This window comes from Desmodus rotundus, chromosome 13 (genome assembly GCF_022682495.2).
Source record: "Desmodus rotundus isolate HL8 chromosome 13, HLdesRot8A.1, whole genome shotgun sequence".
Taxonomy (NCBI): domain Eukaryota; kingdom Metazoa; phylum Chordata; class Mammalia; order Chiroptera; family Phyllostomidae; genus Desmodus; species Desmodus rotundus.
This window is the reverse complement of record NC_071399.1, coordinates 7,478,593-7,505,049: the sequence shown is the minus strand read 5'-3', so window position 1 is coordinate 7,505,049 and position 26,457 is coordinate 7,478,593. Positions and strand designations below refer to the sequence as shown.

Here is a 26,457-nt window from a genome sequence, read left to right as displayed (position 1 = left end):
CCTCTCAGCCCAGGACCCTCGTTGGGATTTCCTGCCCACTGGGCCCTGGGCTGTTAGGATGGCTTTTCAGTCCTGCAGGATCCAGATCCCTGGAGATTGGAGGGGAGGCAGAAGGGCAGCCCTGAGTTGGAGGGGGACCCTAAGGGAAGATGCTGTGCTCTGTATTACCCCCTCTCCCCCACCCGGGGCTGCTTTCCTCAGTGCTGGCACCACTACCCTTCTCCCCTGTCATTCCTGAGTCCCCTGTGTTCTTCAAGGGGCACTTGTCAATGTGGGGCCTGAAGCATCAACTCCAGGCTGCCGCCGCCGCCTGCTTCTTCTTCTTCTTCTTCTTCTTCTTCTTCTTCTTCTTCTTCTTTTTCTTCTTTTTTCTTCTTCTTCTTTTTCACTACAGGGTGGAAGCTGGAAATATAATTTCATAGCTGGAGATTTTAAATCTACTTATTTATAACATTTGTAAATAAGCCAGGGACAAAGGATTCTCATTTCCTGTGATATCCTGGGTAATTATTTGAAGTCCATCTGGTCCATCAAGGGACCCTGTGGTTTTTCTTCTAAGCCTGAGAAAGATTTGTGATTAGACACCTGAGCAGTTGCAGGCAAGCCTGCTTCCCCCAGGATAAATCCCTGTAAGGGAGAGAGGGAGAGAGGGAGGGGGAGAGAGAGCCAGAGTGTGTCGTCTGGGTGTAGAGACAGGAATCTTGGGGGAGAATCTCCTGATAATTAACTTTGGATGGAAATTTAAGATAGGGAAGTTTCTTCACTTATATGGTCATTAATCTCTTATGCGATAAGAACTCCAGGCGGAAGACAGAGTTCAGTGTGCCTCCTCACAGACTTCCACCGAGCCGTCCCATCTCCAGCCTTTCCGCAGCCGCGTAAAGAGCCCATCCCTTCAACTCCTTGGGTATTTGCGATCGATCCCCTCACCCCACTGATGAAGTTGCCTTGTGAGAATTTCCAAGAATTCATTTGGACCCAGTGGACCATTTGTAAATCCTGTCGGTCCTTACGCAGTGAGGTGTGCTGTGTGGAAATAGCCGTGGGGGCGGCATTCCGAACATCCCGGCACGCGTGCGGGAGAGGCTGAGTCCCCCTCCTCAACTCACAGCTCACCCGAGAAGCAGAGAGACCAGACTGTAACCAAGCCACTGACTTGCCCTGGAAGTCACAATTTATGCTTCTAATTTTAATTTCCCTCAGCTTAGATCCCTGAAGGATTTATTAAATTTGCTTTGTGGAACCCATTAACTCTAAACTGAATAATGATGTTACTCTAGGCTTAGAATCAGTTTGTAGTAAATTCTCTATGCACAGGACTCCAGGAATCCTATATTTTTCCACGACAGAATTTTAAGCTAGTTCGTAAATGAAAAGGTTTACTCAATTTACCTACAAGTTACTGGTAATTACCTGACATCAAGAGACCATTGCTTGCAGAGGTGGTGAAGAGCAAAGGAGAGTGCTGGCAAGAGAGGGTATTTATTATGTGATTTCAATTAGAAGGTCGAAAACTCAAATGGCTTATCATTACCTCTTTGGTACTCTGGCTTAACTCTGATGAAAATGGGTAATAATGACATATAGCTAGTTTTTATTTTGTCACTGGTTCGGTAGGATGCCTGAAGCCAGGTGAGTAATTTATAGAGAATCTACCCAAATAGCTCCACACATATATGCAAATCAATAGTCTTTCTTTACAAGTCTTTTCAGCCCTGATTGGAGTGTTGTCCTGTCTCACAAAGCGAAAGGTCACCCGTTTGATTCCCAATCAGGGCAAATGCCTGGGTTGCAGGCCCCGCCCCCAGTTGGGGCTTGTGCATGAGGTAACCAATCAATGTTTCTCTCCTTTCTCCCTCCCCTTCCTTCTCTTTAAAAATAAATAAATGAAATCTTTTTAAAGTCTTTTCAGAAAGTATGAAGTCGCTGACATTGCATAGCAGGCTTTCTGGTCCAAGATGAGGGGCTGAGGAGCTAGGAATACCAGCAGACAGACGGGGACTCAAAACGGGTGCCTCGGGGCATCTGTACGCTATGAAAAATGCATGTTGTGACTCTAAATGAAGGCAGCTTTGCAAAGGAAGACCAAGTGCTCTGAGGAAATGGGGGTGTAGGGATCACGCAGGCCCTTCCTGGGAAGTATTCCTAGACTACATGATGGAGTAGAAGGTACTTGCCGATAGGAAATCTCTGCTCACCTTGGCTTGAGCTGCTTCTGTGAACTTGGACAACTCACCCAAATGTCTCTAAGTCCCTTTGGCTCCAGCTGCTAGAGTTTGATGCATTTGATGGACCGGGTGCTGGAATCAGCTCTGCTCTGAAGGGTGTCAGGTGGACCTGGGTATGTGTGGGAGGGGTCCGAGCTATGTTGCCTTCAAGGCTCCTCCAGGGCAGGCTCACTCTGCTCTGCAGCTCTAATGGCACCCAAGGCTGGTGGGGGCAGTTCGTGGTCCCTGGGGACCTCCTGCTCCTCTGTACTACTGCAAGTGAGCTGTGGGGAGTGCTGCCTGTGTGGTTTTGCCACAGACAGACAAATTGTGGACCAGCACCTGCCAGGCTTCCTCTCCTGGAGTCTTCCACTCAAAAGCACCTCAGCTGATTTGCTGTGCAGCCTGTGAGAGAAACAGCTTCACCTGGGAGCAGGCCAGGATAAAAGGGGAAAGAAAAGCTGGTGAGCAGAGAGAGCCGTGGGCCTGGATCCACGTGCATCAGAGGCAGAAGTCTCTCCTCGGTCTTTGGAAGTGTTTGCACTGGGGTCGACTTGCGGTGTTTATAGTCGGGTGTGGGGCATACGTTCAGGTCTGGCACTTAAAGCCACACGCGACTGTTCGGAGAGGAGAGGCGAACGTCATCAGAGCAGTGCAGCTTTCCCTGGACGTGGCGGCAGGCCAGCCCAGAAAATGCGCTACTAAAATACAGTTTTTACCTACCGTGTTCTGCTTTCCATTTGTTCAGACACCACTTTTCAGGAAAGCGGTCTAGAAAAATGAAAGTAGGAATTTGAGCGCATTTTCCTGCATTTCCCCAGTTTGAGCGTGTCAGATGGCTAATTTGAAGAGAAAAAAAACAGACCAGTTTGCCAAGTGGAGCGACCCGATTCTTGTTGGATCAACAGTTATCAAGCTGAGGTTGTCACTACAGAGCAAGTGTGATGAAACCTGTCTTTTCAGACTAAGCTCAAAGCTCTGGCCTGCCAGCCTGGAGTTGCTGAACCAAGCACCCCCTAGGCAGCTGGTCTCTACGGAGATTTAGACATCTCCAGGAGCCTGGGAGCCTATCAGGCCCAAACTGATTATTCTAATCAAGTGTTTTAATCAAGCACGTATTGCCAGGATCACAGGAATGAGGCCTGCTGGCGAGTAGAATGTTTTTCCTTCTTTACAGTGATAATGTTTGGCTTTGTGGGGTTGTACTTAACATTTTTCTAAAGTAGGCCACGGGAGAGTCCCCTCTGCAGGGCACACTGCTGAGAGGGCAGCCTGGCTGGTGGACACAGACATGAGGAAAAAACAAAATAGAAGATACTCTCCACTGGGATGCAGGTGCATCGATACCCTGAGCACTGTATTTGCATCCTCCACTCTCACACACAAAAGCACCACCGGCTGGCCCGAGGTTATTTTTAAAAAAATATATGAACACACACACATTGGGTTGGCTTTTATTGGAATGCCTAGATGCAATCTATAGTCATCAAGTTATGGAAAATTCAGGTCACATATAAAGTTAAGAAGGCAAATGAAAAGAACAATACAAATCAGACAAAATTTACATCTCAAAATATCATGAAAGCATTTTGACTGGCTTTGCCTAAAATACTTTGAATATCAATTTCTGTTTTTGTAAGCTAATTCTTTTCATTATACAGTTCCCCCACACCCCGAACTCTTAGAAAAAAGGTCTTTTGTTTACATATTCCCCAAGGTCACTATTTCTTGTAAAAGCATGTCCGGATCACAAGTCTTTTTAGAAAGAAATAGGCTCATTAGACCTACTAACAAGACACTAATTGGGTTGATTTGACTTCATCTAAAATGAGCACCAGGAGATCCTGTAAGTCTGTTATCTGGGCCGGTGGAAGGGACCAGTCCCTGTCGAGAAGAGGGTAAGATTATGACTTCACTTCTGCCACGCGGTACAAGCTTTCCATGGTCAGTACATCAGGAACATTTCTGAGAATTTAGACTCAGAGCCTATTTCAACCAAAAGTACTTACAGCATGCTCAGTACAGCCCTGCCGCGATTCCCCCGAGCAGAGCTGCAGACACCTAAGTTAACAGTTAAAAAATAAAATGTAAGACAGAGCCATGTTTATGTGGTTTGAAGTCTCATCGTTTCCTAAATTTGGGCTTCCTAATACTTGCCAAAGGATTTCCAGGATAAAAAATATTAATGCTAATCTGTGCTTTCATTCTAATAAAATATCAGCATTCATTAGAAGATTAATTACTTCGGTATGCTCTACCAAATACACAAAGACAGTAATAGCACTGATACTTTAAACTCAGTAGCTATTTCGAAACTTTCCCAGCCAATCTGTTTAATAAACACGCCTACTGTGCAATTTAGAGTATGTGATACATACAAAGCAGTTAGAAAATTATTTTCAATACATCACTTGAACCTTTATATTTACGACATGTTCACTTGCTATATTTTATCACCATTATACATAGAGGAAAACAGTGTGTACTATAGCTCAATGAACTGAGAAATATTTTCTAAAATTTTTGTGGCTGAATTTAGTGCTCACGACAGAGTTGCGAGAGCGGCTGAGCCAGCACAGAAGTGTAGGCGCACTGGGCTGGGCCCCGCGCATGCACGCACGCGCAGCAGGGCACTGCTGTCCACTCACTGCCTGCTGGACCTGCCACCCCAGCTTCCCCGACAGAGCAGGGGCTGCCGTTTGCACCAGCTCCCAAGGTGGCTGGGGTGTGCGGGCTCACAGGAACGTCTGTCTCCCCTTTTCGTCCCTCTTGGTGACCCCAGGGTCCAAACCCAAGCAAGACTAGCAGAGTGACCCTGACCTACTCCATCTGGCTCTCCCACCGCTGCTGGGTTTCTGCCGTCTTTCCTAGATCTTAAGACACACGTTCATGGTCACGACTACATAAGATCCTTTTCTTCTCACAGTTTCCCCGAGCACTTGATGTGATCTCTCGCCTCTGTCATGAAATGGAGATTCAAGGAACGGTAAAAACCCTGTGGTTAAATTGTATCAACTCCCCATTGACTGCCAGGGCCGAGAGAGGGGCGCTGGAACACCTCCTGCCTGCTCCCCGCCCCCAATATGTTTCACCAGCCGTAGGTTTCTACTGTGCCTCTCAGTTGATATTGATGAGGACAGTGGCCTGAAGGGAAAGAGAAGGAAGAGAAGGGGGAAATTCTCTGGATAGCCACCCGCTTAGGATTGCACTGTCTATCCACCTAGTGATAGAAAGCTGCACATTTCTCAACCTAATACAAAAATATTAACACTTCTGGACATTATAGGCATAAGTCGTTATATCTCTACAATATAATAATTTATACTGTACAGCTATAACAGATAACAAAAGGTGCAATCCTTTAAAAAAATCACACAGTTCACATGTTTTTATCATTTTATTTTTAAGTATAAACTTTTTAAACACTTTACATAAATTAACTCCTCTGAGACTAATATTTGATGTACAGTAAATTGTAATTCATATAAAAATCCATAAACAACTTGTCTCACATAATTTACAAAAAAATCAGGGGTTCCTTTGCTTATCAGTGACAAGGATTGTATCTGCCAGTTTTCCACCCACCCCAGGCAAACCACGACAGCATCGTAAAATGCATTACGAATTCCCCTTGGAGAAGTCACTTGTGCCCGTGTCCTTTTACAAAGCAGCACAGGGAAAGCAGTTGGGTCGTCTATAAACTGTAATTTCGCCCCGCATTGCAAAAGTAACAGAGATATACATCACATCCTATGCAGACACTACTTCTTTGTAAGCAAAGGTCGACAATTCAGTAATATTTGGAACCACCGAGGCATTTTTACCCTCGTTAAATACAGTGCCTCAAAGGAACAGACGGCCTAGGGCAAAACGATCAGGCCTTTTTTTTTTCCTTTCTCTTTATTATTTGTTCCTTTTATTAGTACCTTCAGTCCGACTGAGTGCAGCGATATGCATATGTAAACATATTCTTTAAAGCCGATCACCTTTAAGGTCATTCAGAAAAGGAGTTCTGTTTCTGTTTTTTGTTTTTTCTTCCGTGGATTTTCTTTCTAAAATAGCGGTATCATTCTCGCAGAAGGCTCTTCAGTGTCGGAGAGTCCCAGACGGATTGTGCTACAGACAAATCTGAGCAAAGGGGGGTTCCGCTGGCAGGCCGCACGGCGCCCCGCGGCTGTCGCTGTCCCCGCGGGGGCGGGGTTACCTTTTGCCGATCTCGCTCTGCCGCAGGAACTGGATGTTGTTGGCGCTGTCCGCCAGCTCGGGGTACTGCTCCACCGACAGCACGTAGTAGCCGTCGTACCCCTGTACCTTGCCGGCGCTCAGCAGCTGCCGCTTCTCGCCCTCCGTCCAGAGGCGCGCGCCCTCCTCGCCGTCACGCACGCGCTGCTGCTCGCGCGCCCAGGCGCGGGCGAGCGCGCGCTGCCGGGCCTGCTCCAGGATGCGCGCCTTCTCCTCGTCCAGGGTCATGCCGTAGCGCACGTGCAGCGCCAGCGCACCGAACTGCATCTCCACGTCGGCGAACCTGCGCGTCCTGCCGTTGACCACGGTGGTGGACTGCGACACCGTCACGTTGATGCCGTTCTCCAGAGCCTTGCGGCCGCTGGTCAGCCGCAGCGTGCCCAGGTCGCTCTCGGGCGTGCTGGTCTTGATGAAGTAGTGCGTGTCCTTGCCCTCGATGGTGAAGTGCAGGTTCTCCAGGTAGAAGGCGTTGTTGAGCACGGCCGCCACCTTGATGCAGTCCTCGTTGGCGATGTTGAGCACGTTGGTCTGCACGTGGCCCTGGCTGACGGCCAGCATGACGCCCTTGCCGATCAGCGACTTGACCGTGGCGAACCACAGCCACGACTGCGCGCCACTGCCCTTGCGTCGGCTCACCTGCACCTCTGCCATCTTTCCCAGGGACAGGAAGGCCTTGGCCTGCCTCGCCACTTGTTGCTGAACTCCAAAAATGGGCTGGGAAGGGAGAAAGAACAAAACGGGGATAGGTTTAGAGAACAGCTGTAGCTCTTGGTTGCCGGGAGCCCGGCTTCCTGGCAGCGCTCCCACTCCTGACAAAACGGGGGGAGGGTATTGGGTGGAGAGCTCCAGGGCATTTATTAAAACCTCCATCGGTTCTTTAGAGATGAAAAGGCTTAAAGAACCCTGCGTGGAGAAATGCACTCAAGATGCCCACCCCTCAGGCTGATCCAAATGTGTTTTGAAACGTAAAATGAGGTAACTAACTCCGTCACGTATTAGTGCAGAGCTTTTTCATGACTAACGTGGGCACAACTGTCATGTTTTTAGCTCTTTTTCTTTCAATTTCTAGATGCCCTTTTCCTGCGTCCGTCCCATTTGGAGAACCCAACTCATCCGGTCCTTCCTCCCAGCAGCTTTCTGTACGCAGCAAACCCAGGCTTGGAAAGGCTGGGGCGCTGGGGGCCAGATCACTGCGCCCCACATCACACGCTTTCAAGTGCTTGTGCTTTATGCAGGGAAACTCTGCACCGTCTCCTGGTGAACACAGTGCCAGTTGCGTTTCGCCAGCAGAGCTGAGATGAACAAGGATGCGTGCACAGTGGGACAGCTGGGGATTGCATGTATGATAATACTTTGGGAAAACACTGATTTTCTTGGAGACATGGGGACAGGGCACCATCTACACTGGCAAATGATTTAAATTGGGGGCATCTTAACTCAGCCATTTTCTTACACTACCAGATGTTTGTCTGGCCAGTGTTTTCCAAATGGAAACATCTGCTTCATTTGCAGCAGTGAAAGAAACATTTGTTTCTGTGAACTTGGGGCGGCCTCAATATCTTCACCAGTGATTCCCTAGGCTGTCCTTATGGTGCGTGTCTCTTGACATAGAACCTGAACCCTGTTTTGAAGGCTGCCTAGGACAGGAGTTGGCAATTCCAGTTGTACAGTAAGACTTCAGTGTTTTCAAACATGTTGGAAAGTCGCACACAATTAGGAGGTGCTTCTTCAGATGCATCAGGAAGCTTCGGTATGTCCTCCTGGGGCATTATCAGCGTAGACAATATTTGCCATCAGAAGTGTTAAAATGCCTCCCGGGCCCTGGACACTGATGGGCTTTGCTTTTTAAATGTAAAGATGACATCTGAAAAAGGAACTGCTTTTTTGTTACGAAACATGTGCCAGAAAACAGAGGCAGTGATACTGTGTATGTGCTGCGTGTTTTAGACATGGTCGGCTTTTCTCTTTATATTCATTGAAACCATAGGAAATTGCTCAAGGGGAGGGGGACTTAATCTTCCTAAGACACTCTGCACTCTCATCATTATGGAGTAACCCAATTTCTTGATCTTTAATTATTCTTGCTTTAAGCTAGAAATTCTGGTGTTTTGTTGCGCATTCCTTTCTGATCTCTGAATGGTGGGAAGTAAAAGTACCATTTCCATAAATGGCAGCTTTGACTTTGCAATTCTCCATTCTTTTTTCCTTTTTTTCCTCAGAACAGTTATAGGCCTCCTGATCTGTTATTTTCAGGAAAATTCCATAAGGACTTAGTTGGGGGGGCCTTACATTTTATTTTTAATTGTTTCCCATGAAACGCTGTTAATGTTTTTTTAAAAAGGTGAGCTTTGTGGGATTGTTTGTGGGCTGCTAATTTGTAATATGGATCCCTTGCCTTCCTGTTTATTGTATCTTTGCATTCAGCAGCCCAGGGCCAAAAATGTGGTTTCATGGGGTTCTTTGTAGAAACCTTGCACTAAAAAAAAAAAAGGGTTTCTGCATTTTATTAACTGTTGATAATGTCTTTCTATGTTTTTATTTGCATCACTAAAAACAGATTCAAGCCTGTTTCATTGGCCCCCGGTTTGCTGAACAGAAATGCAGCGAGAAGTGTTGTTTTTCTTCCCCAAAGAGTCCAAAAAATTAAAAACTGACTTTGGTACAGTTTTCACAAGGGTAGTTTGATTAAATATGGGTAAAGAAGATACAAGTAAGCCATTTATCACCTTTTCATGGTTTTGCTTTTTGTTTCTTACCGGTACATCATCCCACTGCTGACTCTTCACAAGTTCGTAAGAAGGCTCCGTTAAATCAAATTTGGGAACCGGGAATCCAGGAATAGCATTGTGCAGATGGAAGCCAAATGTCACCAGCCAGCTGTTAACATCTAGGAGAAGAACGTTCCACAGGAGAAGTGTTAGAGTTATTCTGTGCTGTCATAAATTTAAATTCTTACCTTAAAGAGAACCCGAATTCACAAATAAGAACCAGAAAAAGAGCGCCTGTTTGCCCTGACAGTTTGCTACCCACTCTCCCTTTTTAGACATGGAGACAATAAGCTCAGTAACTATGGCGAGGGCTACAGAAAACGCACAGGAAGAGCTACTCACGTAGACAGACCAAATGAACTCAGGGGCGCCACGCGGCACCCTGTTAGTAAAAGTGACGAAGGACGGCAGTAACAATGCACAGCAGCAGGGAGGAGCCACAGTTGCCGAAAACAGATGAAATTTGTTTTGTAGTTAGTAAAAACTACTCTTAGAAAGAAGTTGTGCATTACTGTCTTTCAAAAGTGGCTGCCTGAGGATACGCAGAGTTCCACAACCCATTTTCTCTTAGTAAAAACCCTAAATTGAGAGTATGAAAATCAACAGTAGATACTTAATCAAAGATGGATGCTGAAAGCTGGCAAAAGCGGCCCAGGGCACAGGATTTCTGATTGTTAGGACTTCAAGGGCTCCCTGTGCACAGGTGGAAGGAAACAAACTTTTGGGGGAGAAAACCTAGAAACCTTTAAAATGGTATTTTAAAATACTGCCATGTGACTCCAAAAGCCATTAAGCTCAGAATAAGGCTTTTATTCTCTTCTGGAGGTTATAATATTACAGGACTGCTCAGCAGGCTTGCAGCTTTATGAGTACAGTTGGGTGTAGATTATTTTATATATTAAGCACATTGCTGGAAAATTTGAAATTGCATTTCACCTAATATATTTTATGCTGTTCCATCTCTCTTTTGATGTTGTTCAGAAAATGCTGCTGTGGCATTCCCCGCAGCCCGCGTTGCTAGGAGAGGATGGATTCAGGAGCTGTGGGCTTTCCCGCCTTCCAGGCAGCCCTGTCAACACCTCTTAAATAACCAGTGTTTAACTGCTTGTCAGAATGATGGAGAGCCGCTTGCTTCCTCCTTCCTTCTTCAGGGCACAGGCTCTCACCTCATCGCCAGGCTGGCAGGTCCTTTGTGCAGGCATCACGTGGCTCTGAAATCAGTGGTGCTCTTTTAAATGGGGGTCGGGGTGGTGGGGAGAGAAAACCCCAAGTTCCTCATGTAGGATAGAAAGAGATGTCTGTCTGTCTGTCTGTCTCTCTATCTATCTTGTGTTTGGAGAAAATGCTCACTGTTGGTGGAATATTGGAGGCAAGGGTCCTCCCACTATGAACAATGTCCATGTAACAGTGAAAATTAAAGGGACTAAATATTGAAAAGCATTGCCAGGATGCTGGGACGTGAATGCAGATCTGTGCTGAAAAAGCATGAAGGAGAATGCCATAAGGGGGCTGCTGAATTAGGGTCCTGTGAGAAGGGACGTGCAGCTGGTTCACATAGAAGAGAGGGATGAAAGCTTCCGGAAGTCTGGAAAAGCAGGTGGCAGATGTGAAGTCAACGGGGCAGCGTTTTGAGAGGTGTCCGGAGATCTGAGAAAAAGACACCTCGGCACACCTCAAACACTGAGCAAGAAAAGAAACAGCCTGAAGGAGCAAAAAACAAAACAGAAAAAAAAACCCATGAACTAAACCAAATGAAAAACAAACAAAAAGAGAAAACAGGAAAGACCCTTCCTCCAGGAAACAAAAATGTAGTTCAGAGGTTAATGGTGGCCATGTGATTCTGGAATGAAAGGTGGAAGCTGAAGGATCCAGGGCCCAGGGTCGTGGGAGCGGAGGATGAGCAGAGAAGTCAGCTACTTAAGGGAACGAGGGTCCTGCTTGCTGGGACCTTGTGTCTGTTTCGAATCCCAGTCGTTCTGTGGCGGCAGAAGCGGGATCTGATGTTGTAAACTGAATCATGTACTAAACCTGGAAAGATCTTAAATCTGTGTCCTGAAAATTCCCCCCTATTGGCAGGACAATTAGTGTGTCTATTAGTAGTGCCAGAACTGCACTACCCGGCAGTGACGGCAGCAGAGCAAGAGGACACGAGTTGGGATGGAAACCGCGTACACGTCTAAGCAACTCGTGGGAGGGACCGCCCCTTCGTTGTGCTGAGATGATGGTGGCGAAGGGACAGCACCTCCCGGGGCTGAGACAGCCAGCCACACCGTGTTGTGTTCCACACGGATTCTTTCCATCGGAATTGGCGGGGCTTGTCTGCAAGGCCACAAATTGTAGGAGAGAGGTGGGACGTGAACTCCAATTTGGGGACTCCAAGGTCAGTATGTTTTCTGCACCTTCCATGTCACTTCCCTTAGGTGACTGGATTCCCTGTCATTTCAGAAAATATGGCCTTGGGCATTGGCAAGCAGAACAGGAAGTAACAAACTGTCTGGTTCCTTTCTGGTTTCTCTATGGTTCCACAGAGAAAAACATGTAAGAAGTTAGGCATTTGATTCTGCCTGAGTAAAGCATAAAGTTAGAGAAAGCAACTCCAATTACTTTGTGTGTATTAAACTAAGGATCAAAGTAACTCAGTACTGGAATGGAAGTAAAGTGACGCTTACCTGTGATGTAGTCTTTCACATCATGGATTTTGCTCGCAGGGTTGTTATTCCTGAACATGTACAGGTTAAAAGGAGCTGGGTCCTTCCCGATTCTCCTCCAGATTTCTATGTCAGGCGTTGTCCACCGTCCTGCCAAAATGTCATAGTCTCTCTCTCCGAAGTGGATTAATTTTGTGAGCGGGTCATACAGGCCACCGTGAAACCCAATTACCAGCTGAAAGTCAATGTTGGAGTCGAAGTAGATTTCGCCATACGCGGTGTACTGAATCTGTTTCAGCATAAGCCCATTGCTGCTGAAGACAGCCAGAGGTGTCCCTGTGTTGTCCGACGCGATGTAGAATTCGTCCCCGCTGCTGATCTCCATGGCGAAAAGGTGTCCTTGGAGATCGTAGTAGAGGGAGGTAATTTCTGAACTGGAATGGTTGTAGACGTGCGTGATCCTCGTGGGGTAAGTGAGGTCAGCATAGAAAAACTGCAGGTGCTGCCCCAGGCTGGTTTTGCTGGAAACGCGCCTCCCCAGGCCGTCGTAACGGTAGAGCACTGTCCAGCCACTGCCCTTACTGTACACGCGAGTGAGGAGCCCCTTGGAGCTGTACTCGAAGATCTCGGTGCCCCTCTGGCGCAGGAAGCCGTCCTCGTCCAGCCGGTACTGAACGTCGCCCAGGCGAGTGATTCTGTCTCGCAGGTCGTAGCGAAGAGGCGTCAGGCGGGCGCTGTTGCTCGGGTTCAGTAAGTGGAGGTTTCCGTTCAGATCATAGTTGTAGCGCCACATGATCTTCTCATTCAGATAGACCGTCTGCAGCTGCCCATCCACGTCGTATTCGTAAGCGTATTTGGTCGTGTTGGCAAAGGGCCCTATTTTAATCTCTCGCTTGGTCACCCGACCCATGTTGTCGTATTGAATTGTAATCCAGTACATGAGTGACCTGAAGATCTCGTACTGAATTTCCTTGATGCGGCCGTGGGCATCGAAGTGCTTCGTGTAAGTCATGACCGCCGTGGAAATGATCTGGTTAATGTCATAGTATATAACTCCAAACTTTCCAAACTGCTCGACTTTGCCAGAAATGTCGTCAAACTGATAGAGATCAATGGGCAGTGGAGTTTCATTGATGACGCCCTGCATGCTGGTCACTCGAAAGCTGTTGTCATAGCTGTAGTCAAATCTCGCATTTACCATCCCGTCTTCACTGAAGCGGAAGATCTGCCTGTCAATCAGGGGGCCAATCTGCCTGTACCTAATGGTGCAGATAAAACCATCGCTCTGGAGGTTTACTGTTTTCAGGACTCCTGCTGTTTCATCGTAGGTAAAGCTGACTCTTGTGCTGTCGTATAAAATCTCCGAGAGCCTGGTCTGCCTTCTGTACTTGAACAAGACCCTCCGACTGGTGCCCAGGAACGCCGTCTGCAGAAGCAGCCCCTCCTCATTGTAGTCGGTGATGACGGAGGCGTTGCTTTCCGGGGGGTTGTATATGTTGCGGTAGTAGCCGATGGACCGGATGGTCTGCATGGTGTGGCGGGCCACGCTGGGCATGGTGATGGCCGACAGCCGGTCCCACATGTCGTACTCGAAGATGTACTGCCTCTGGCTGTGAAGCAGAAGAACCATGGACTGCAACGAGAGGGCGCACGGTTAGCCGCTGTCTGTGAACGGGGCGGGCAAGAGCAGATTCAGTGACCACAAAGACTCTCGAGAAAATGACTTTCACTTTAATTGAGTTAGCCTTGACCTTACACGTTGCCAACGATTCCCTGCCTAATTTGCTTGGATGTTTAATTGTGAGGGGTTCTACAATTAGTGGCTCGAGATTCATAATGTGCCGCTTGTCGGGACCGTCCCATCCATTTCCAGGTACTGGCAGCCAGGCGGCAGATTGTCAATGGACTTGGACGGGTCAGAATGCAGGCGCGGGCAAAGCGGCTTCAGAGACAGTATTTCAAGGGGAAGAGGGCCTGTGGGAAAGGTAATGCTACCTACAAGCAGCAATTATTTAGTAAGGTGGCTTCCCCCCTCGTTTGATTGAAGAGCCTCTCAAATCATGTTTTAATTTCCAGTGGATTTGGGGGAGGAGCAAAGCATTCAAAATATTATTTTATGAAGAAGAGACATAAAATTAGACAGAATATCCCAAATGGATAGTGTGCACATAAAGCATCAATGTCAACAAACATTGCTAAATTAATCCCGCGGTGAGCAAGAGCTATAAATGTCCTTAATAGAAATATGAACCTGGATGTGGTTTATTTTGGTTTGTTGGCAATTTTTTTTAAAGATTTTATTTTTAGAGAGAGGGGGAGGAAGGGAGAAAGAGAGGGAGAGAAACATCACTGTGAGAGAGGAACACTGATCGGTTGCCTCGCATAAGTGCCCTGACTGGGGACTGAACCCGCAACGGAGGCGTGGGCCCTGGCTGGGAATCAAACCGCAGCCTTTCACTTTACTGAATGACGCCCCACTGACTGAGCCACTCCAGTCAGGTCTGTTTGCAAATTCTTGGACGGCATCTGTGATGACAAAGAAATCCACATTTTGAAATTTCCTTTTGTGAGTACCAAACCCGTTCTGTACACCAGGTGCGATAAAAATGGTTTCTGGACTATACACTGCTATGGTGCAAAATGAATAAATATATAAATAAAAATTAGCCTTGCTTATTTTGCAAGTATTTGCCGGAAGACAAAAGATATGCATTTATGAGGCCCAGATGAGTTGGCTGGTTGAGGAGGCTCGACAGTTACACAGAGCACAGGGTGGGGGGGTCCTCCCTCGAGGAAGCTTCCTCTGCACCCCGTTAGATCACATGGAAGGACGGTGGGATCAGTAGCCCTCCCGGGACTTCTGCTTTGCTTGTGACATTGAAATGTCCAAGGCTCGTGCTTCTTCTCTCACTGTGCACCACCTTCCACAGCAGTCCGCGTGACCCGCTCCCGCAGCATCTCCTCTGGGGGCACGCCCAGGGCTCCTCTGCACGCAGGCTGCGCGGGCGGTGTCCTGCGCGTGGTTCCTGTAGTTCGCATTCTTCCAAGGGGGCTTGGACTGTTGCTGAGTTCACGGGAATCAGTACGCAGTTTACAATCACTTAAAATCCCATCTGATGGTGGTTAGTGAGACATTACTCGTTTTGCTATGATTAAGTTTTGGCTTAGTGTGCCTAATCTGGCAAGGAAATGGAGGTAGTTTGCATGGATTTTAGGGGTTTTGGAGACATGGTGAGTACGTACCTGCTGGCTCTTCTGACCCCCACTGATACGTGAAGGTGACATGCTTCTTGTTGCCCTTAAATACTTTTCAGTCACATTATGCTCACCACCATCAGTTTTGGGGTCTGGACATTTTCGTTCCTGGTGCTCTTCTCTGTCATGGATTTCAGCTGGGAAAGCTGTTCCGGAAGGAAGCAGTGGTCCTCTCCCAGCCTCTCCAGGGAGAAGTGGTCCTGGGGCTGGTCAGGTTGGAGGGGGAACTACTCTCTAGGTGTCAGGATTTGTTCCCAAGAAGGTGTGTGTGCAGGGGGCTCTCTCTGTGGTCTCTCAACAAAGGATGGGTCGAGTGGCCAGCTGTACAGCGGGCTGGTTAGCCTGGACAGCAGTGGTCATCACACAGGCGTGGTCCCTCGTCTCAGGGCTGAGTCTTTTCTAAGGAGAGCACATCAGTGGGTTTGCAAGAGGAGAAGCTGGCAAGTAGGGTCCTCGCTGGCGGCCTCCATCCAGAGTTGGGGGGCTGCCCGAAGACAGCAGCATCTGCCCGTGAACTGCAGAGCTGACACTGGCTCTCAGGGAGACCAGAATTGACGGGACGGCCCCAGCGCAGGGCCGCAGCTGAGGCTGCAGGGCTGCGTGGCGCACCTCTGCTGCAGACCCAGACTGCGTGAGGGAGCGCAATGAGGCGGACATGAGGGTTTGGCAGCAGGAGCTGCTCTGTGTGTGACGAGCGAGCGTGAAGGCGGTGCCTGTGCAGAGCTGAGTGTGTCACGCAGGCTGCTGTTGGGGTGGTGCGTGCTGAGGTGTGAGAGGGGGCCGAACTCAAAACTGAATCAGTTTCTAGGGCTCGGGAGCATTTCAAAGGCCAACGAAGGATCCCATGAGTATGCTCTACAGTGGGTCGTATTTCTTAAGAAAGGAATTACAGGGAGACGATCCTTTCCCTCTCCTTCCTTTCACCAAACTTCACTCCCTCTGCACCCCAGCCTCTACCCCAAACCACGCATCGTACGCCCACACATTTTGCACATGTGGAACTTGAAGTCTGCTTTGGTATTGTTCACAGTTCTTAAGAACAGGAGAGAAAAAAGCCCACGCTAGGAACTTTGCCTTTTCTATGTGGAAGAAAGGAGAGATGCCACAGAGTTCTGGAAGCATGGCTTTCTCAAAAGTAGCCTCTTTTGGTTAATAATGCATACCCAGGACCCACTGCTTTGCACGGTCACGTTGAAGCGCTGCCGCGGCAACACAGACCTGACAGCCTTCCCCGCGCGGACGTAAGGCTTTTTCTTCAGTGAAAGACCTGGCGCTGCGATGATGTGCAAATGACTTACACGCCCCAGGCCTCATTTGTGCATGTGGCCCACGTAGACGCTTGGCAGGTGGACAGTGTTATTGCTTGTTTGTTCACGGCATAAATCACTTAAAAGGAACTCAGACAGTAGAACTTAACTAAGGAGAAAGTACTTGGCTAATGCAGAAATTCATCACTGCTGTACAAATGTGCCTTACATGTCGATACTTAGAATGATAAATGGAACTCAGTCACATGTCACTTCTCCCCCACCCTGCCCCCCGCCCGCCCTAGTGCTCTGGCAGGTTGCTGACACACACGAGTCATTGCCCCTCTCTCCGTGCTGTGCGTGTGCCGACATACCTTCTCTAAGTACGTGTAACTCCACGTTTTACCGTCAGCGAAGACCCTCGACACAATCCTCCCCTGTCCGTCATAATCCACTTTCTCGCTGGTCGTTCCTCGCTGGATGCTGGCAATTTGACCTGTGGATGAGTAGGTGACGTTGACGGCCATCAGCTTGCTGCTGGGCAGCCAGAGAGTCGGGTGCCCCGACGTGTCGTAGGCGATCCTCAGGAGAAATTTACGGTGGTCATCATAGATCTTCTCCGTCTTTGTAGTTCGATCAAAGTCAACCGAGAGGAGGTTCCTGCCATTAACCTGGTGGAGCACAAACAAGATGCTAAGATAAATCATGCCGACGCAGTGCCAGCGCCTTGTTCCCCTTCGGAGTCCCCGCTATTGTTTAAACACCGTTTATGGTGATTGATTCTCTGCGTCAGTAAATTAATTTAGCAACTTCTGGGGTACAAGTGCGAGGCAGTAGATTAACTGCTCTTTTAAAAGGTTTCATTAAGCAGGAAGACAGCCTGGCATTTGTTCAAAACCTTTTCAATTACATTTTGTAAACTTGAGCGACTGGTAAGAAAAAGACTGTTTTTAAGTTAGTTAAGAAGATAGGGAGGTGGGAAACTCGACATCTCTGTGAGTTGCTCCAAGCCCCGCCCCCCTGAGCCCTGGAAAATAACTGCCCAGCAGATTCATCATGGCTACATTAAATAAAACAGTGGCGAGTGTGACTGGAGCCTTTTGTCGAGCGGTTAAGTGTAAGTTGGAGCCCCCGTTACTGTAAATTATTAATGAGCTGAAATAGCAGGGGCTGCAAACACGATCGTTGCTTTTGGCCAAACGCTGCGATGTCACAGCCTTTTCGAACGCCTCTTTCTTGGGTAACATCTGGTTAACTGGCAGGGACTTCAGGTCCTCTGCTCCCCCGTCTGCTCAGCCTGACTTGTGCGATTAATTCACAGATCTGGCACCGCGCTGCTGTGGTAGGGGCTCTGCGTGGCTCTGCGCCACGTCCAGACTCTCCGGCCACGTTCCGTTGTTCCTGTCTGCGGTCCAAGGCTCACGTAAGCCAGCATGCGCGGCTGCGGCGGGCACGCGGCCTCGGTGAAGTTCTGCGTTCCAGGACCCCCTCACAGGGAGGCCAGCACCTCCACTCTCTGGTCTTCCACAGCACCCGTGTGGCTGTGGCGGCTTGTATGTAACAATATCTTGTTAACTGTCGGGATTGTTAAGAAGTAAATCTTAACTTCACACGGCCATGTCCTGGCTACAGCCTTCGAAACAGACAGCACCAGCTGATCAGTTACACACACTCACCACATCCTATTCACACACACACACACACACACACACACACACACACAGGACAGGCAAAAGTAGGTGTACAGTCGTGAGTAGGCAAAACAGCTATTCTTGTATTATTATTTATTATTGCATTCCTTCCCACACAAAAAAACTGTAAACCTACTTTTGCCCTACCCTGTGTATTTGTAAATATATGTATAGGCACACATATAATATGCATGTATATTTATGTAAAATGTGAGATGAAACTAATTTGTGCATTTTATCATCAGCATTAAACGAGTCCCACGAAAAAATATTCCTTCAACGTACACTTTTCCCATCAGCTGCTCAAGGGGAGTATTATGAAGTCCACGGAAAGGCAAAGATAAAAGCTAAAGAAAGCATTTGTACCTTATAGGCAAAGTGACCTGGGGAAGAAGAGGCCCCCATGGAGAAGACTCACAGAAAACAAGCAAGCAGAGCCCTGCATAGAAGTTAGGAGGTCTTAATCTTTCAGTCCTATTATTTAAGAGCCACCAGATGGGGAAGAGGAGACAAAAACCACTGCGCCACAGCAGAAACGGCGTGTCCTGCTGTGGAGAGGGGGGTGTGGCCACGTGCGTGCTGGGGGGAGGCCCCCAGGGGCCCCCAGACCTGACCGGGCCCAGAGGCAAGGTGCATGGCTTTGGGCTTTCTTTCGGCCCCTCTGAATCTGTTGTGTCCATCTGTCAGTGCAGAGGTCACCCCAGAGCTTTCGGCCTCTTTCAGCGACTGAGGTGACTTGGCCTAGCCAGCGGAAGGCTTCCGGCCTTCCGTTTTCCCACGTGGGAACGTCTGCATACTGGTTGGTCCCTGTCTGATGTGAATTCTGTGAACTTTTATGAGTTTCGGTTTGCAGAACGCTGTGTGTATCTTGGAAAGAAGCTACTAGCTAAAGTTACAAATATACATTTGAAAGCTGGTAGAAAGATTTGACTTGATATCAAATTAACTCAGCACTCAACGGGCAGAGACCAGCTCTGCAGCTTGGGTTTGAATGTGTTTGATGCCTTAAGAAGAGGTTTGCACAACTTCAGCGGTTTCCCAGGGCTCTTGTGTTTCTCCGATTGTGATGGAAAAGGAGGAAAAAAACCCTGGCATGTTTAACTTTGCCCCTTTTTTTCCTTCCCTGGGTTATTCCAGGCTGCAAAGAGCCCCCTGCACTATGCTGCCCACAGCTGTGCCCATCTGTTCCTCTTTTACTTTGCATTCACTTTAATTTGTATCTCAAGTCTTGATTGGCCTCCTTGCCCTCCTTTATCTTTGCGATATTTCCTGTGGTTTGAGTGTAGGAAATTTGGACTGCAGACCTGGTCGGATGGCTCCCGAGTGGGAGGAGGGCAAAGAGACAGATCGGCACCCCCCCAACCCCCAAACTGCCTGTGCCCTGCACCTGGGTCTCGGATGTGTGTTTTGGTTTGTGAGTGTGGCTGCACAGCACCCGCGTATCCTGGTGAAAATCAGGGGTCCTCACTGCCGCCATTGTGTGGGCCGCCATACCGGACGCGGCTGAGAACAAACAGCTGGACAGAAGTTTAATTTTTCCTGCATCCAGACAAACATTGTGCGCAGCGCCTCTGCTGTCTGCTCACACTGCAGAATGAGGTAAGCATTAGAATGTGCCTGTGCTTCTCCCACGTTCCCAACAGAAACCACGGTTTTACCTATCCTCACTTTTCCAGACACCAGCCACCGTGACTCAGTGTGTAAAATTTCAAAAGACACTAAAAAGTATTTTTTCCCCTTATCTTTCTCAAACGTGCCCAAACTATCTCCTCTGGGTTGTAAACGAAGTTACAAAGTCAAGGGACATTTCCATCCTAGGACACAGTCCTGCTTAATTACACCTTTGTGAAACCAAGGCCACTTGGCAGCCATTTTTGGTTTTTATTGGACAATCATGAAGCACCAGCATTGTTCCATGCCCCAGTGGCCTTGTCATAAATATTTTTAATATACAATATCAAGTTAAATGGAAGAGTTCACCTAAGATGTTGATAAAACGTGCACTGTCAGATCATTACTACACCTCCAGCTACATACAAATGAATCCAAATGCTGGGTCTGGGCAAGAGACCACCGGGAATTCCTCGTGATGCACAGCATTTCCTTCAAGAAAGCGTGGAAACTCCCCGTTTTCAAAGATCACGTGCAGCATGACCGTAATTAATCACAGCGTGCCTTTGATATTGGGAGGGGGCAGTTGTGCGCCCCGTGGAACGCTTGAAACGCAAAGGCATGCGGACGTGAACGCAGTGGCCCGATGTGTAAAGACACAAAGAACAGTTGCATTATATTCACGTGTCCGGATCCCGTGGAGGGAAGTGAGGCGGGGCTGGCTCATCACCCAGCACTCCCGGTGCCAGCCCTCGACTCCCTGGTGTCCCTGTTAGAACCTCCGCTGGCTGCAGACTCTTCTGTGCCTCTCTGCACATCAGCGAGAGCTCACTGCATCGTAGGGCCCCACTCGAGGCTGTGCCACTCACATTAAAGTGAGAAACGGCTGTCACACGGGCATGACCGGCATAGTAACGTTTAAATGGGCTATCATATGTACGCATGCCTTTAAACACAATTTTGGCTTGCAAAATTTGAAGATTTCTTTTTAAAAATAATTCACTACATTTTTTTTCTTTAAGCATCTGAATCCTGGGCAAGTTTAGAAGATGAGTTTTATTATTAGAGTGCCACACATTTTTTTTTCACTGATTAAAGGCTGGCTCCGAAGTCTGCCCCTGACAAAAATTAGGAATGCTTACTAAACATTATAAGGCAAAGACCTGCAGCAACGATCACATATGAATACAAATTTAGCTACAAATAAGTAAGCTATGGAGCTGTCTAATCTTCATTCTGCTATGCTTCCCCGTATCTCTGTCCCGATTTCATTTCTTGTCATTTTCGACCTTATCCACTCCCCCTTCCCCTCAGTGCACTATTTCACAGAAAATGCTTTCATGTTGCTAGTGTCCCACATCATTTTCCCTTTCCTAATCCTTGCCTTTTTTAAACATTTGAAACTTCTGTATCTAGTGTTATATCTATTATGTCTATGCTGTCTCCTAGCTAGTGTTAGGTTTCTTTTATAGTGGTCTGGCATTTGCAAAGATGTGCTCTGCACAGACCACTGTCCCCCCTCTTTAGAAAGACCTAGACGCAGTGAAATAAATAACCCATATTATAAGCTTGGCTTTTCCTCAGTCTTCTATCATTGAATAAATACCTGAGTGCCCACCCTGCGTCAGGCACATAGCTAAATTGAGGACAATACCTTAAAAATGAAACAGAACTTTTTGCTAGGAAATAATGAAAGCTAAGAGAGAAGGTGTTCCCTGGGTGGCGCTTCCGCTGATCCAGATGCCACTGTGGCCTCTGGTGTTCCTCTCGTCCCCTGTCCCCACTCTCCCCCGGTTTGGCAGACTCCAGGTCCAGTCTTTAGACCAGATTTTCCTGTCCTCGCTTCCTCCTCCGAATTTTTCAAGCAGAATCCACTGAGGAATGAAATTAGCAATCGGAGCTGGCACATCCAATCTTATCGTGAAAGGAAGAGACCCTCCCTTGTGATCCTGGCATTGTCTCCACGAGAGCAAGCGCACACATCAGCTGGGACTCTCCCACCCGAGTGGCCCGCGCCGCTTTGAACAGCGCATCTCCTGAGATGCCTCGTTGCCACATCCTGGCTCCGCTCCTTAGAAGGAAACCAACCCCACGCCTGTGCACACCGGTCTCTTCCTCCCCAAAGCGAGGGAGTTTCTTTGTTTAGAATCAGACGGAGAACTGGTGACTTAAGATTGAGTTTCCCTGCGTTCCTCGGCTCCTTCAAATTTCTCTTTGTCTAAAAAAGCAGTGTTATAAACACACACTAACACATGGGTTCTCGCAAAGAACAGCGGGCAATATATTCCACTGTGAGTTTCTGGGCAAAGCATCGCTCTACTTTTCCCTCTTCTGCCACTTCCCTGACCAGCAACCATAGCAGCTCCTTCCCGTCCATCTGTCCGTCTGCTGTGTGGGTCCAAATGCCCTGCCTCTGCCTGTGGGGCTGAGATGCTCCAGGTCAGGGTTAGGACACACAATTGGGCCTTTGGTTTTCAAAGCACTTTCGCGTCGTCTCCCATGATTCTGTAACAACGGTGGGAACCAAAGGCAGAGCAGGGTACATTTTACTTGCCCACGATACAGCTCTACCTGCCATGACCACATCATTACATAGTCTCTAGATACTGTATTATTTAGACCATGATATAGGTATCATGATATAGATAAGGAAAATGAGGGTTCCAGATGTCCTGATTTTCCCAGAGGGTTACCATGAATAAGAAGTGGAGGCCGATCTAGAACCCATAGTTTCTGAGTTCCAGTTCAGGGCTGTGTCTTTGGGGTGCAGAACGAGGAGCACCTATGTGAGCGGTGTCTCCTGATTCTTGTGTCTTCTGATGAGGTCAGTCCTGTGACTGAGACTGTGTGTGTGTGTGTGTGTGTGCACCGTGCCTGTTTTAGGGACATTTGAGTAAGATAAAGCCTTGCACTGGCTTCTAGGCTGCCATGGCCCAAGGAAGCAGGGTCCTGGAAGAATCAGTAGGTGGAGGAATCAGAGAGAGATGTAGGCAGCTACCAAGCTCTGGGGTCAGTGGAAGAAAAGGCAGCAGCTGGAGTTGATGGTGGCCACAGTCCGGGACCCTGGCAAAGTGACCTGGAGCAAGGCCGAGCCTGCTCTCTTGTCTGTCACTCTCCCTTCAACCCCGACCCCGTTCCTCCCACTAGGGTTCTATTGCTTTTTCTTCTCACTCTACTCACTGACCTGGACCCCCTCTGGCCTCCCCAGGTCCTGCCTGCCAGGCCCCTGACCCCGGGGGCTGGACCTCGGGTGCCCAGAGTGCAGAGCCTGGAGTACGGGTGGGGTGGGAGCTGACGGCCCTGGTTCCAGACGACCACGTATTCAGAGCCCCACCCGCCTGCCTTGCAGTTGAGGTGGAATCAGAATATAACCCATGAACTGCATACAGTACATATTTGATCTGCTGGTTCTTGTTTACTTCATCTCTACTTCTCGGGAGTAGTCAGAGACAGTACGTAGTAGCTGTTTTTCTACCCGGAAGGTTTGTCAAGGTACATAGCATTGGACGGTTATAATAACCATTTAGCCACTTTGGGCGCAGGAAAAGAAGGACATTAATGGTATGTTCCGTATTTTGTTTTCTCTCCTTGACGTTAGGTGCTGTTGTTTGATAGCAAGGAAAGTAATTTTAGGAATGGTTATCTACAGTCAGCTGACGCACTAAGTCTTCTTCCTAAGAGAAAGGATGGATCGGGCTCAGTTTACAGGGGTATGAAGGTGGTTTTCTTGTCCCCTGTGTTTTAGTACTTAATCTACGCGGTCTTAGATTAAGTACGAGATAGGTGTCAGAAACCACGGCTCTCTTCTGAGATCCGTTTGGCCCTCCAGTGTGGAGCGGAGGAAACAAACACCTAAGAAGGAGACGCACAGAGCACGTTGCGAAGATGGAGTACGCCAGCATAATCAGACATGTTGCTACATTTCTCCCAAGAATAACGTAAATCAATAGTGAGGAAGCGGCAGTTAGGTTCTGACACAGATACTCTTGTCTGTGCCTAAACTGTACGTCAAAAATATTGAGAAAGCAAAGAAATAATCCACTTTTCAATGGCCAGCCCATCTCTTTCAAAATACACCTTTATGATTTGGCAAACTTTCAATATTTAAGCCAACCCTTAATTACCTCCATCCCCACACTAGGAAGCCATCATCCTGAGTGGGTGAAGGAAAAGTGTAAGATTTTAAAGAAAACATTAGTAAAACAAGCATCGATGGGTATCCGGGCTATCTGAGATTGTGCTACATGCAATTTCCTAATTTCCCAGGGAAGAATTATTTTTCATCCTCGATACATTGAGAAAGCCCCTTTTTCAACTAGTGGCCTTTCTTATGAATGCTCTGGTGGCTTGATGGTTGGCTAGAAGTCACAGGGAACTGAGTATGGCCTCGCACAGATGAGGGTGGGCGGGAGATGAGTCCCAGGTCGGCCCTCGGGGAGAGTCCTCTACACGACACAGACACGGACCGCTAGCAGCTGCCACCTGCTCTCCGACACTTACTTACCCTAAGCTTTCGACCAAAGACGTTGACTTTCCCTTGGGCTTGCTCTTTTCGGAATCTCCATTCCACCAGATTCTGACCGTTTTCGCCGGGAAGCGTCATGTTCCTTTTGGCGACGGTTGGATTGGCTGTGCCCGCCAGCACGTGCGGCTCCGTCTGGTAGTGCGAGTCGAGGCCGCTGGCGTAGATCACCCGCAGGGAGCCGTCGTAGCCGATCTGGAAGCTGCTCCTCAGCTGGTCTACAGGAGGAGGAGCAGAGGACACGAGCTACCGACATGGATTAAACACTCCGTCGGCTACGCAGTTAGAAGTGACATCAATGTCTAAAACGCCGGCTGCACTCCATTTATAAGGAAATAAAAAATGTCTAATGAGGTCTTCTTAGAAAATAATAAGACAACTCCGATTTCTGGCATTTCATGCTGTAACAGGTTTGGCTGACTATTTTAAAGGAAAACTTCAGGGGAATTTAGAGCCCTTCTCCACTGTAATGGATTTCTTTTTCTCCTTTGCCTGACGACATAAATGAAGGCCCGATAGGGACAATGCAGTAAATGGTTCACAAAGAGCCAGGTATGTGCCCTTTTGGAGGCTGGCATGTCACCTCCAATCTCCAGAAGGCTCACCCCTCCCCCACCCCTGTATCTTTTATCAAAGACCTTCTGAAAAGATTTAATATCTATACCTTTTGTACTCAAAATATAAGGTGATATTCCTCCTGAAACTGACTCAAAAACCCAGTCATCTTACATTGGCATGAAAAACACTTTCATATAAAACCGAGGGCTGCTGCTTCCGTTTAAAATGCTTGTGTAACAGGACCATTTGGAGAATACCTGGATTCGACCACTTCTAATTTTAGATGACTGTGGAGATTACCTGACAAGATTGTAAAAAAACCAAAAATGACTCAAAGAAGTTTAACCCAGATTTGGCAATTACTTTTAGGGCTACGACCTCACAATTGCAAAGGTGGTTAGAAACACGCTTTTTTGGGAGGACCTCAGAAAGGAATACAGCAGGAGGCTCCACTGGGCAGGCATTGGGTATATGTGCCCACAGCATGCAGACACGCCCAGTCCAGATGTTACATAAATGGGTATTTGGAGTCGGGATCGAACTCCCAGCGGCTGTGTCACAGATTCCTGCGGCAGCGCGGGTGACGTCAGCAGATGAAGTCATCACAAAGGGTCGGATGGTGCACATGAAGAGTGGGAATAAAAATAGACACTACTTCGAGGATAACATACAGTTTTATATGTCCTATAACTTTATAACGTGTATATAACTGAATAAACAGTTCATGTGGACATCAGACCATGTCATCAGCATCTCCAGAGGTTTATCTTTTCACCATCCCCACTCCGGTTCACCTTAGAAAACGGGGTTGCCCCATCCTATTTGGGTGCCGGTGCTATTTAAAAACAATCAGTTTAAGACTATGCTTCCGGGGTTTACCTTGAACCATGGTGTAGAAAGAATCAATCGAGGACAAATTGGAAGTGATGCTGACGTCCTCCTCTCGGCTAGATGACTCGAGGTCCACTGTGATAGCCTTGTCCATGTCGCCGTGAAGGTTTGTGACCACTCCGGTTGGAAAGGTGACATTTGTCAGGCGGCCTTCGCTGTCATAGCTGAATACAAAGGCATTGACTCCGTGTTATCCAGGGAACAGTAGGTTCTCCTCATCATATAATGTATCGCAACATTAGCCACACAATATTGGAAGAATATTTGTCTCTGTGCGAGAGCTATGCAGACGGAGGACTTCAAACATGCTTTGAAGTAATCAAAGGCTGTTTAACACAGAAAAACCTCACCGGCGAGCGCAAGAGTAAACAGACCAGCTCTCCTTCTCAGCGTACTATTCTTTGAAGTGTGACCGAAATCCTCCTGCACGTGTAATTTGCTGTTTCAAAGGGAACATGTTTGCTGATACTAAATTCCTTCCTTTGCGCCCATATTTTCCCTGAAGTAGACTTAATTCACTGCTATAGTAAAGTTTTACCCGCTTCTGCCCTTTATGGCAGTGCGACATGAACGTACACACGGCTGTGTAAAGGAGTGTGCACACACGTACGTCCTTGCATACTTACACGTCCCCTTCTAGTACCTGAGACGTCCTTAACAAATTAATAAATGCGCTCTTTTAAAGACTTTATTTCTCAGTGACAGACATACTTTATAATGGCAACGTGGGACTTAACGGCTGCTTGGGAGAGTGATAATCTATTTTGTCCACACTGACATTGTAGGAACGGGTGCTATTGTGAATGATAATTTATTA

General features: G+C 47.8%; 1 protein-coding gene across 7 annotated transcripts in view; it reads right to left on the bottom strand.

Annotated features, from left to right (window-relative positions):
* Window positions 1-3,664: 3,664 nt before the first annotated feature.
* TENM3 (teneurin transmembrane protein 3) overlaps window positions 3,665-26,457 on the bottom strand; it is a 620,275-nt gene continuing 597,482 nt past the window's right edge. For all 7 annotated transcript variants that reach the window (XM_053916510.1, XM_053916509.2, XM_053916511.1 and 4 more), the window contains 6 exons: window positions 25,629-25,804; window positions 24,174-24,409; window positions 16,742-17,038; window positions 11,887-13,498; window positions 9,206-9,336; window positions 3,665-7,163 (listed from right to left, as the gene is read on the bottom strand). In XM_053916510.1, coding sequence (XP_053772485.1) covers window positions 6,408-7,163; window positions 9,206-9,336; window positions 11,887-13,498; window positions 16,742-17,038; window positions 24,174-24,409; window positions 25,629-25,804 — 3,208 coding nt within the window. In that variant the 3' untranslated portion in view covers window positions 3,665-6,407. The remainder of the gene's footprint in view (window positions 7,164-9,205; window positions 9,337-11,886; window positions 13,499-16,741; window positions 17,039-24,173; window positions 24,410-25,628; window positions 25,805-26,457) is intronic.